Consider the following 13,373-nt stretch of genomic DNA (forward strand, 5'->3'; position numbering starts at 1 on the left):
TTTTGCAACATCTAGTACCCTGATGTCATAAGACTGTCAAAGACTCCTCCTTGAACCTCCTAAATTGAAAGCTTTTATTATGACCTGGCCTTTTAATGTAACTTGAGCACTGGACCAAGGGCGCCATTGTCACTCAAGCGCAACTTTAGGTGGGGATGTCAATATTGCTTTTGAATTGGTCACACCAATTCGTTTTAGTGTGAATCTACCTGGTAATTATGAATGTATTTTTTCAAATTAAACTCGTTTTATCAATAAGAAAAAAACAGGTTGGACGCATGTTTCCCTTTCCTTTCGAACAATAAAACTATACAAGTGCTGTATCAAGTATAACTCACGAAATCCTTGTTAATTTTTTTCAACTTTTCAACTGTTTGGCATCCCTACTTTCAATAAAAAAAATCAAGGTACTATCACTTAAATACAATAACTCCCTATGCCCTCCCCCCTCTGGATACCATCTTGATAGGATACCGTCTCTGCTTTAAATAAAAAAAAAATAATTAACTTATTGGCATCCCTGCTTTCAAAAAAAAAAAAGATTCGAGGTATTATCATTTAAATATGATGGATCCCTACCCCTCCCCCCCTCTGGATACCACCTTTATAGGATGCCGTCTCTACTTTAAATTTAAAAAAAAATTAACTTTTTGGCATCCCTGCTTTTGATAAAAAAAATTTCGAGATATTATCATTTAAGTGTAATACCTCTCCCCCCTCCCCTCTGGATGCCACCTTGATAGGATATTGTCTCAGCTTTACATTAAAAAAATAATATACTTAATAATTAACTAGGTCACTATATGGTTCAAACAAACACGCGAAATAAAGTTAAACAGCTTAGTGTTCTTGAAAAAAAAAATTGAGGGTATGAGTAAAGGTGTACAAAGACAACAACAAAAATGTCGAAATTATTCAGATATACCTCAAATTATTGGAAAACTGAGTCATAGATCCCCCATGGCATTCAATAAGATCCAAAGAATCTAATTAAAAGAGAACACACACAAAAGCCAAATTAGGCCAATAGCCTATGTGAAATTGCAAAATATCCAAGACAATGAGCAAGTCCCAATGGGGGGCCCTGGGTCTATCAAAATATTTCAATGGTTTCTCAGGGAATTTGGTATCAATTTCTTCCGTCTCCGCTTTAAATATAAAAAATAATTATCTTTTTGGCATCCCTGCTTTCAATAAAAAAAATGTGGTATTATCATTTTAAAATGATAGCCCCCGCTCCCCCCCCCCTCCTATAGGCAATAATTACAATTTTTTACGAATCATATTTTTGGGGTAACTTCCGTTTCAATCTTTAACTCCCAAACCTTGTACATAGCTGTCTATAGCTAAATTTTGTCTCAATAGAAGGTTTTTTTTGTGGGGTAAAATTTTTTCAGAAAGAAGATTGTATTTCCTTCAATCTATCAGGCATTCAACAATTGGGTGTTAAACATTAAGAAAATTTTATCTAAAAACAGAAAACAAGAAAACAATTCTGCAAACTTACAATTCATCTGTAGAAACAATCTGTCAGCTATCAATTTCAAAAATCAAAATCCAACTGAAGGCTGAAGCTGTATAGTAGTGAATGCATTCTATAATTCTATTCAACTTGAAAATAAAATTCTTGACTAGCAATGATGTAAGAAATAGCAATTGGGAAACTGCATTTGAAATTATTTAAACTCATTTCATAAAGACAATATTTTTTTGTCAATATATGAAGAACTGTGTATATTACAATATTGCATCTGTCTGGTTTTTATGCAAAGTAAGGAGTGGCACCGTGATTGTGCGTATCAACCAAATTCTAACTCCTATATTAACAATTGATGTTTTGTGATGAATGAGTTATTAGACCCTTCTAGTCCTTAGCTTTATATATTATGAGCCAGAGTTTGAGTTAGTCAATAGAACAACTTTAGCAGAGGTCCTATCCTTGTATAGTATACCAGGTAAATACACTAAGCAATCAGTGCTATGTACAAGAATAATATTACTGAGGTTAAGGTAAGAAATAGAATTCATAACTATTTTTGATAGCATTCCATTCCTATTTATATGAACCATTTGGATGGACTTTTTCCAAAGGAACACAGCAAAGGCTATGAGAGAGCATGGAATCAAGTGAGAAAGTAAAACCCTTCTAGGCTTAGATTCTGCTGATAATTTGAGTATCCTAGACAAAACTATTAGGAAAATTAATGATTTTTCAGAGGTTTTGAGAGCATAGGGTGCAAGAATAGGCTTGAACATTATGTTATGAGGACTAAGTTGCTACATTCTGATGGACAAAGAATTTGTCCAATTGCTAGCAGATGCAATTTAAGGAAGACGGGGAATAAGTGAAGGTGAAGAGGTGATGTTGAGTAACAAGAAGATCAATCAAGTAGATAGCTTCATTTACCAAGGTAGTATTATTAGTTGATGTGAAGACGTTAAAAGTAGTCAGTGAAGATGTTAAAAGTAGAATAGTCAAGACCCAGTGTTCTTTTCAACAATTGAAAAAAGTTTGAAAGAATGCATAGATAAGGCTGCAAGCCAAGATATTGGAAACTATAATGATGACTGTGGTCAAATATTGTTCTGAAACATGTGAAACCAACATACAGAGGAAGATTTATTAGACGTTTTGCAATTGTCAATAGATTATTTTGGGTACCCATCAGACTGACTGTATTTCAAACAGTAGGCTGTATGAACACTTTGGTTCTATCCTACTTTCTATAGATATGAGAGAAAAGTTGAGATGGCTGGGACTAAGATTTTAAAGATGACAGATCACCAAAGATTTTAGATTGTCCTTTTTGACCAACCTTATGAGGGCCAAATGAAGAGCAGGTCCTCCCTGAATGGTGGGAGAGGTCATAAGGATGGATTTAAGGAAAATTGAAACCTCTTGGTAGGGTGTCAAGAGGGGGGCTTTGAATTGATAGGGATAGAGGAAGAGCATGTGAAGGCCTCAGGTGGCTTGGTGCTACAGTGAGTTGCCAATAGTATAGTAATAATTATGTGTCAAATTCCTTTTTTTTATATTTAACCAGTTGCTTTTGTACATTAATAAGAGTATTCTCAAATTGTATTATCTCTATGTTGTGTTAGATCAGGCAGCATTTGTATATATATATGGTTTGATTTTTAAGTCCATTTTTGTCAAATTCAGATTTTATCCCTATCCACTTTAAGTTGGTTATGTTTTTTTTTATTATTTCTGCTTTTAGAACTGAAGACAAATAGTATTATAAAGGCAAACTATCTATCATGATTGTTGTCTTTTCTTGGCTATAGACCTGTTATTTTGTTTTTACTGGAGATTTTACTCTCTTGATTTACACACTAAGGGCAGGGTGTGGGGGGTAAAGTAAAGTGATGCAGTTTTAAGAAAGATTATAAGTAGGCTGTTTTAGAATTTTTGGTAAAATCTAGTTTAGGGAAAAACTGCTACCTGGGATAGAAGTTAAGTTAGGTTAATAAAACTCTCAAGAATCCACCCAATTCTCAATAATCTTCTGGGAATATATTTTAAAAGGTCTACTTCTACTCTTTCTTTCTCTAGAGAAAACTGACCATTGATGATCTTTAATAGCCTAGGCCTAATCTTTGTGTTATAAAAATGAAACATTGCAAAATAGATCTTCTGCCCAAATATAGCACAAGAAAATTGTTTAGTGTTGTGCCAGAAAGCTAGTGATTCTACAAAAGCACAAGAACAAGAGGAAGAAATTTTAGTTGTCTCTCCCCAATCCAAAATATTTTTTCCTAGGCACTGGCTTGTAAGGGGTGCTAGCTTGTAATGCACTGTTTGGTTAAACAATTTAAAACTTAATTTTTCAGCTCTGTAGCACACCATTGGCTGCCTTAAAGATATATTTGGCAAAATTCTACTTTAGCTACTTTTGGCTATCTTGGAAAGGGATTAGGTGAGGAAAATGCAACTTTCAGGGATGAGTCCACAGGCTAAAGTATGTCCCAGGAAGGTATTTTGAAGTAACTACCTCTACTCCTTCTGCATCTAGAGGGTTCCTAACCTTTGATAACCTTTAAAAAATTGTGTGTTATAAAAGTGAAACCTTGCAAAATACATTCTGCTTAAATGAAGAACAACAAAATTGTTTTCAGCTTCCTCACTTTGCTCAATCCCAATTTATAAAATTTTAAAAATATGCAGATACTTTCCTAAATTTTGAAAAAAAAAACATTGATATGGCTTAAAATTCTACTCAAATAACAGGAACTGCATTTTCAGAACTAAAACCAAAGAAAAAGAAACTGATACCTGAAAATTAAGGTAAAATGTTGTTTTGTCAAAATTTCAATAGGTATAGACCTGTCAAATAGGCAAATTTCCGGACCCTACTAGAGGAAGTGGAGGTAGGTACTTCAAAATACCTTCCCAGGACATACTTTAGCCTGTAGACCCATCCCTGAAAATTTCATTTTCCTAACCTAAAAGTCAGTCTCTATTTGGCAGATTCTGCAAATCTGCACTGCCAATCTGCAAATTTTGTTTCAATGAAGACTTCTTTTCCAGCTCTGTATTGGCAGTTTGCAGATACTGCAACCTTCAACACTTTTTCTGCAAGATGGCAGAATCTGCCAAATGGAGACTGGCTTTAACCCCTTTCCAAGACAGCCAAAAGTGGCTAAAGTAGAAGTTTATCATATATTCTGCATAAGAGGGGGGTGGGTTGTTCCATCCTTAAAAGAAGGGGAGCTTGGCATTGTTGCAGAAAAAGAGGGAGTTTTGGTTTGAGTTTTGCTCAAAGTGTTTTGAAAACTCAGAATAAAGGTTAAGAGTTTTTAGACAGAATTTAAATAGGTATAAAACAATCATGTATACAAGCTTTGGTAAATTTTTTACAGTTCATATTATTGACTTACAAATAAAGTGAACATACCACTCAATGCCTTTTTTTATGCTCTTTCTAAATATAATAATCATTTTTGCTGCAAATGAATTTTACCCCCACCCTTGTATACACTGATTCAGGGTAAATCTTTGCACATTAAGGGAGGGGAATAAAATTTAAACTTACCTCTCATTTGCATTTAAATAAACTTAACCCCCACCCATGGGCATAGGCAGCATCTTGTGTAGAGGGGGGCAGCCGCTTCTGTAATGGAGGGGGGAGGGGTCTTACTAATACTTCCCGAGGTCCTCTGAATATAGGTCTTTAGAAAATAGTCATTCTATATTTCGCTAAAACTTGGCCTTTAAGATTTTTCATGTTCTACTTTTCCTGCAACAGTATAATATAAGAGACCCACTATCCAACTTCCAGAAAACATAAACACCACAAAAACGATTTGACACAAATCACATTATGGTTAGATAACAGCTTCTTCTAAGAATTTAATTCAAAAGTTTACAGCTGGGCAAAATTAAATATAAAAATTGGTATAGGGGAGACTAGCCCATGTTTAGTCAAAGCAAACAGTTCCAATATAAGAACCTATGGGGCTCCTAGTGGATTTTAAAAGCTCTGACAGATGGCAGTGTATGTTTTTAAAATGTCTGACCTTAATTAATACTTTTACCAAAAATATCAGATTGGATCAGGTTGTAAGGTGATTAACTCTGGAATTTTGTTCAATTTTGTCTGAAAGCCTACACCTAATTACAAATACTAGAAAACTTGCATTGTAAACTCACATTGTATTCTCTTATTATTTGCCTGTTTTTGGCAGCTTCCAAGACATGCCATCTTCACCAGTTTGCTGTTAGTTTTTTCTCATCCTGCGGGAGAGCAAACTCCCATGTTTGGCCACAATACCTGGGGTAAATTCAGCATGCTGTACCAAGGTGTCCAAAAGTGGGCTATGCTTGTAAAAGCTGTGTAAACAGCATATTTGAAGGTTGAAGGCAAGCTAAAAACCCATAACTGTGTTAATTCTGGCATTGTTTAATCCTGTCAGAACAATTGGTGAACTGAAATTCTATTTTTTCCTGTTAAATTTCATTTAAGATAAAATGCTTAAAAGTAAAACAGAAGAAAAAAGAAAGAAAGGTGGCTGTGATCCAGAAGAAAATAAAACAGCAATTTTTTCTGTATTATTCTACAAGAAGTCAGTTGGATTCTCTAGAAGTGCCATGGCTGCCCCTAGAGGAATGCTGCAAGACTACATAAAAAAAGGTTGAGAAGCTGAATATCCATCTAAAAAGTCTGGACCTAAGTTTCCTTACACCCTGTTACAACACATGATGAATATTTTCAGAGGAACAAGAAAAAAGACTAAAAACTTACTTGAAAACGATAGCTGATATGCTTTTGACTGTATTCCCCTAGAAGCATGTAAATTTGCATAAACTTATCCCATTATTAAGAGTATAAAAGTACCAGATAAACAAACTGCAAAGGCAGTGGAGGAATTACATGTAAAGATTGGTACTGTGGTTTTATGGATTGCCTTAAAACTCTATAAGTAAGAATGCCAGAAAGTACAAGCCTATGACAGACAACTGCTTTCAACTGTCGCAGTGTAGGAGCTTTCTTTAGCCACCTGGAGCAAGGCCTATATAAACACATGTTTCTTACCACAAGACATTTGAAATTTTGACAAATCAGGTCAGAAAACATCCACAAGCCTGGTAAAATCTTTGCACAGGGAGGCCAGAAGTAAGTAGGGAAGGTCATGTCAGCAGAAAGAGGTCAGTTGACCACAATTTGTGCTGGTGTTAATACATTGGGAACACAGTCTCTACTTATTTCCCCACAGAAACAGTGTCTGGAAATTTTACTCAAGGGAGCTTTACAAGGAACCATCATGATCGGCTCAGAAAATATGTCTGGATGACTGCCTTTCGTTTTTTGCTTTACTTACAGCATTTTATCAATCAAGTCAAACCCTCCAAACAGTCACCTGTACATCTGAAATTAGAGCACTAGATCAGACAATACACCATTGAATTGCTTGATCTAGCTAAAAAATAATAGTGTTGTCCTTTTAACTGTCCTTCCCTACACTACTCACAAACTACAACCTCTAGAAATAATAGTCATGGGGTGCCTTAAGGACTACTACAACCAGGAAGCTGCAAGTTTTATGACTGCCCACAAATGCAAAGCTATATCAGGGAATAACATTGCTGAGCTCCTGGGGAAAGCATATCCAAAGGCTTTCACTCCTGAGAATATAATCAGTGGAATCAGAGCAAGTGGTTTCTACCCCACAATTAGAGATGTTTTCAAGGATTATCAGTTCTTCTTGTCATATGTCTCAGACAGAATGCCTACCACATCTAGTGAAGCACTTGCCAGAGAAGTTTCTATGCTCAGAGCAAGTCCTGTGTGACATTTATACTCCTTTAACATAAACCCTGAAACAGACGCAGCACAGGTTCTGTCTCTAAATGAGAAGTAAAGGTCAACAGATGAAGCATTAAAGAGATTGTCCATGCAAACCCCTTTCCAAAAGGCTCAACACAAAAAATCAACAGGAAAAAATATGAAAAAGTCAGAAGTGCTCACTGACGCTCCCATGAAAGAATGCATTACTGCTAGGATAAAAGCTGTATCTGCCAAAAAGCCCTAGTCCTGGAATGGAAGAAAGTCAGACAAGTGAAAAGACTAGAAAGCAAAAGGTGTATCTCTTGCAACAAGAGTTACAGTTAGTGACAATTCTGATGTAGATGATCCTGTATACAACAACTCTTCAGACCCCAGCATAGACATTGAAGACAAGTCCCTAACCAGCAACTTCTAATTTGACACTGAGAAAGTCAAGGCTGGTGATTACATTCTGATTGAGCTGAAGAGCAAGAAAGGGAATTCTGTTCACGATGTTATCATTATCAAAAAGTAGCAACTGAAGAACTTAAGGTCCACTTTTGGCAGCAGACTGGAGCAAGAGACTTTGCACTAACTGAGGAGGTGGAAAAATGCAGAGTATTTCTAATTGTCTTTTTCAAGGATGGTATTGAATGAGTTACTTTTGCTTTGGCATGCTCAGCAACTTCTTATTGCTTGAATCAACTTATAGAGATTTAAACAAGTCAAAATCAGCCAATCATAGGCCAGTCTTATATCTATATATTGGACCAAAAATCAATACTGAAGATTGAAATGTAAATGTTGAGAAACAGACCTAGTGATAAGAAAGGGCAAAATCACAAAAAACGGTCAAACTCGAGCAATTCCAATGGAGAGCTGCTCGAGCATGCAAGAATAACCACTACCTCCAACCATCTCGTCCCCCTTGTAAATAGTTCATGTGTGAGTGATAATAACATTGTAAACGCAAGTTTGTGTAAATGTATAAACAGTGAATTAACAGTTACGTCCCCATGCCCTTCTGCCTCGTCCCTCATTAGCAGCTCTGTGTACCTAAGCTGCAATTCACCCACTTCAACCGAAAGCGAGAATATTAGTGAGCAGAATAAAAACTCGCCCAGACACACCCAAAAACTTGTGAACATTATGACAGCAAACGTTGATGTTATTACCAACAAGATGCCGGAACTGGCAACAGTGCTCCAACTAAGTCAGATAGACATTGCAACTCTGACAGAAATTTGCCCCAAGAACTCAAGATTTCAACTGACAGAAGACTCAATCTGCCCCTCTGGATACAATATCTTCAGCAATCTGTCTGATCCCAACTGCAGAAGAGGAGTGGCTCTTCTAGCTTCCAAGGAATTCCAGGTAAAAGAAATTTCTGTTCCAAATTCTTACTTACCTTGGGTTGAAGCTACATGGGTCTCCCTGTCCCTACCTAACGAAATGTTTGTCCTAAGCTCAATTTACAGGAGCCCCAGCAGCCCTTGCCAGCTGTCCTCTGAAAGAGCAATTGCCGAAATGACGCAATTCATACTATGCAATTACCCAAAGGCAACCCTGCTCATGACAGGGGACTTCAACCTCCCAAATGTGTCTTGGGTAGATGGCCAAGGTATGACCAAGTCAAGCCTTGAACAAAACCCATTAGTACAAGCCCTCTTCGACAACTTTCTGTACCAAACAGTAACTATGCCCACAAGAATGCGCCCAGGACAAAATCCCTCCATACTGGACCTAGTCATAACGAATGACCCAGAAAAGGTGATCAACACACACACTCTCAGTCCAATTGGCTCAAGTGACCACATGCCAGTTCTCTCATCTATTCAACTCAACTCCAAACCATCAAAATATACCAAGCAATCCTTTACAAATTACAAGATGATGGTGGAGGAGCTGTTAGATGCTAACCTGGAAACACTTATATCAGAAGATTTCGAAGCCTCATGGCTAACTCTAAAAAAGACCTTACTAGAGAGCCAAGCCAAACACACCAGCATAACATAGAAAAAGAAACCCAAAACTCTACCTTTCCTCACCCCAAAAATCAAGAAACTACGCAACAGGAAGAGAAAACTTTGGGAGAAGTACACAAAACAAAAGACTACAGCTTTGTACGAGCAGTACAAAACTGCAAGGAACCTCCTCAGAAAAGAAACTAGAAAACTGACCTCAAACTATGAAGAACGACTGGCCAAAAACGTTAAGGAAAACCCAAAAATATTCTGGAAATACATCTCCCATAAGAAGCCAGGCAGACACTCTGTACCAGACCTGGTAAACAACAACTCTATATCCTCTTGCCCCTCTGAAAAAGCAAACCTGCTTAATCAGCAGTTTGCCTCAGTGTTCTCCATGGATGACCCCCAATCAACCACCCCACTAGCAGAACAGGCTCACACTCCCGTCCTGAGGGTACACTCACCAGTCCCAATCAAAGAAGTAACCAAACAGCTTAAGGACCTCGATCCCAATAAATCGATGGGACCTGATGGTCTCAGCCCACGACTGATGAAGGAATTAAGCCCTGCAATATCAGCCCCACTGGTAAAACTATTCAATCTGTCGTTGACACAAGGAAAGCTTCCAGGGGACTGGAAGAAGGGAATAGTCATCCCAATTCACAAGAAGGGTAGCAAAACTTCTGCAGCAAACTACAGACCTATCAGCCTTACATGTGTGGCATGCAAGGTCATGGAGAGAATCATAAACAAGCATATCATTAACCATCTTGAGGCCAACTCACTTATCAGCAGTAGTCAGCATGGTTTTTGCTCAAAGAGATCAGTGGACACAAACCTTCTTGAGTCATATAGTCTTGTAACTGACCTACTAGAGAGAGGATTACCTGTGGATATAATATTGTTGGACCTAGCCAAAGCATTTGACAAGGTTTGTCACTGATACCTCATTCACAGGCTACTTACTCTATCTGTTAGTCCACAAGTGGTCAGTTGGACAGAGGACTTTCTGAGGGACAGAACACAGCAAGTGAAAGTGACAACCAGACCAAACAGCCATGTCCTTTCTGACAAAATCAAAGTCACTAGTGGGGTTCCCCAGGGCAGCGTCCTCGGCCCCACCCTGTTCAACATCTATATAAATGAGCTACCCCTCATCACCAGCAACAAAACCACCCTATATGCAGATGATTCAAAACTCATAGGTCCTGCCAACACCTCTTCTTCTATCCAATCCCTCCAAACTGATCTCAACCACATGTGCTCCTGGGTCAAAAGATGGCTGCTGGAATTCAACGCAGAAAAATGCAAGGTCATACACTTTGGACACAAAAACCCCAAACATCAGTACCTCATGACCCAAAATTCTGGAAGTCACCACACAATTGAGCCTGTCCAAGAGGAGAGACCTTGGCGTCATTGTTGACTCCCAGTTGAAATTCAGCTCCCACTCAGAGAAAATCTCAGCCAATGCTAGTAGAGCCCAAGGCATCATCAAACATAGCATCACCAGTAGGAGTAAACACGTAATCACCCAACTCTACAAAGGATTAGTAAGACCTAGACTGGAGGTGGGGACGATACTGGCCACCCCTCAATTCAAAAAGGACAAGGCAGTTCTTGAGCAAATCCAATGAAGGGCCACTAAGATGATTGCCAGCATGGAAAACAAGACATACAGTGAACGGCTGAAGGAACTCAACCTCCCCTCCTTAGTATACAGATAGAAACGTGGAGACACGATCCAGGTGCACAAACTCCTCACAACCAATCGAGAAAATGAGATCCTGGAGATTAACACCTCCCACAAAACATGAGGACACCATAGACGAATCCGCAATCATCACGCTACAACTGGAGCAAGATGCAATTTCTTCTTGAATTGGATCGAGAACCTCTGGAACAACGTCTAGGAAGACACTGTTGCTGCTGAATCAACAGATGCTTTCAAACGCCATCTGGATGCTGAGTGGAAAGATACACCATGGAAGTTTACTGGGAAGCACCAGAATCTTCCACCAGAACTTAACCAACTACAACAGTCATCACAAGGAGTGATTCAACAGGATCGAAAGTCCTTATTTCACTCCAAGCTGTGATTTAAGGTAATTGATATTGCAAACAATATTTGGAAATTTTTGTTTGTTTCCAGCTTTTTTAACCATCTACCAGGTAACATTCAACAAAAAATTCCAACATACAAAAAGTTCTCATTAATATCGTGTTTAAATTTGAAGTTCTAGGGGGGCAGGGGGCAGCTGCCCTCCCCAGCCCCCCTTCCCTATGCCCATGCCCCCATCCCCTCATGTGCAAATATATAGGCCTACCCTGAATTGGTATATATAGAGGTGGAGGTAAAGTTCATTTGTGGTAAAAATAATTATTATATTTGGAAAGAGCACAAAAAAGGCATCAAGTGGTATATTTACTTTGTTTGTAAGTCAATAATATGAACTGCAAAATCTTTTAAGCCCTATAAATAACAAAAAGGTAGACATTGTAGCTCAGCAATACCTTCCCATTATAATTTTTGGGTAGATTTTTTGAAGTTTATATTATTGACTTACAAATAAAGTGAACATACCACTTGTGCTAAAGTAGAATTTTACCATAACTGCTTTATGTGGTTACAATTCAGGGTATATATTTGCATATTAGGGGGTTGGAGCAGGTAAATTTGACGTTGCAATAGAAGTGACTATTATATTCATAAAGAGCATAAAAAAGGCATCAAGTGGTATGTTCACTTTATTTGCAAGTAAATAATATGAACTGCAAGAAGGATCCCCTAAACTAAAATTTTGCCTGAAAACAAAGGAGAATCATCCCTTGGAGTCATGTTAATGATAAGTATAGGACAAATTTATATTGTTATTATATATTTTCTGCAATACATAGCTAATGTGTAACTCAGATAATAATATTTCACAACGAATCTAGGTAGTACACAAATAAAACAAACCATCTTCTGGATCAACAACTGCTTCCATAATCTGAAAGTTATTATGTTTTCTTCTGTTTCTTTTCTATGAATTCGATATTCAGTAACTATGACAGATTTCTATAGACTACATCTTTACGGCCGTTTTTGAAGCCTCGGTTATATTATCCAACGGGAGAACCTTTATCATCAAGTCTTTCCTCTTAAAAATCCTCAAAAGAGAAAGTTTCCAAATATCACCACGTTGAAAATTCAATGCTTAAGTCTTTTTAAATTGCTGTTTAAATTGCCGCCTAATAAGTTCTTTTATAGATAGCGCTCATGCCGGCCCTTTTAATATTTTTTTTTTAAAGAGAAAAAGCAAAGGGCGAATAGCAGTGGCGTAAATACAAAATATTAATAGCAGTGGCAAAAATCAAAATGTTGTATTTTTGGCAAAAAACCGAAAATACAAAATATGCACGGCATTGAAAAGAAATGAAATAATATAAAAAAAAATTATATAAAAAATCTGTAGATTTTGAATTGAAGTTATCAGGTTAGGGTTAGGGTTATGGTTAGGGTTAGGGTTTGGGTTAGGGTTAGGGTTAGGGTTTGGGTTAGGGTTAGGGTTAGGGTTAGGGTTAGGGTTAGGGGTAGGGTTAGGGTTAGGTTAGGGTTAGGGTTAGGGTTAGGTTAGGCTTAGGTTAGCCATACGTACGCGCGAGAAGGTTTCCTATGAAATTGAAATGCGCTAGCGCACAGATGCCAATAACAAAAGGAACACGCTGAAATTGCGTTTAGGGATTATTTGGGGGCGAAACCGTTTTAGCCAGGTTATGGGACTATTTCGGCGAAACCGATAGAGACATTTTGAAAGAAGATTTTAGAAGAGGGTTTTAGAAGAGAGTTTAATGGTGAAGCTCTGTGGTCGTTATAATACACAAGTTCCAATTTGAACAAAGTGTTGTGAGTGTTCCTCTAACCCAACCCCAAAGGGTTCCAATCCTCATACCCCAACCCCGAAGGAAGCCCCCGGTCCTCAGCGTCCACTGGGCTCCCGGAAGGCCCTCCACCGGTCCCCAACATGTCCCCCAGGCCCCCAACTGCCCCCCCCGGACACTCAAAGGTCCCCCAAGCCCCAAAGGGCCACCGGCGCCCCCAAAGGCCCACCCCAGACCCTCAACGGCCATCCCCGGGCCCCCAAAGGCCCAT

General features: G+C 38.2%; 1 protein-coding gene across 1 annotated transcript in view; it reads right to left on the reverse strand.

Annotated features, from left to right (window-relative positions):
* LOC148954505 (LIM domain kinase 1-like) overlaps positions 1-13,373 on the reverse strand; it is a 180,627-nt gene that overhangs the window by 156,473 nt on the left and 10,781 nt on the right. Inside the window, exon 2 of the mRNA XM_089086304.1 lies at positions 12,201-12,264. Within this exon, the coding sequence (XP_088942430.1) occupies positions 12,201-12,264 (64 nt within the window). The remainder of the gene's footprint in view (positions 1-12,200; positions 12,265-13,373) is intronic.

Source organism: Artemia sp. Qi Xiang Cuo, chromosome 3, assembly GCF_049724085.1.
Source record: "Artemia sp. Qi Xiang Cuo chromosome 3, ASM4972408v1, whole genome shotgun sequence".
Lineage (NCBI taxonomy): Eukaryota > Metazoa > Arthropoda > Branchiopoda > Anostraca > Artemiidae > Artemia > Artemia sp. Qi Xiang Cuo.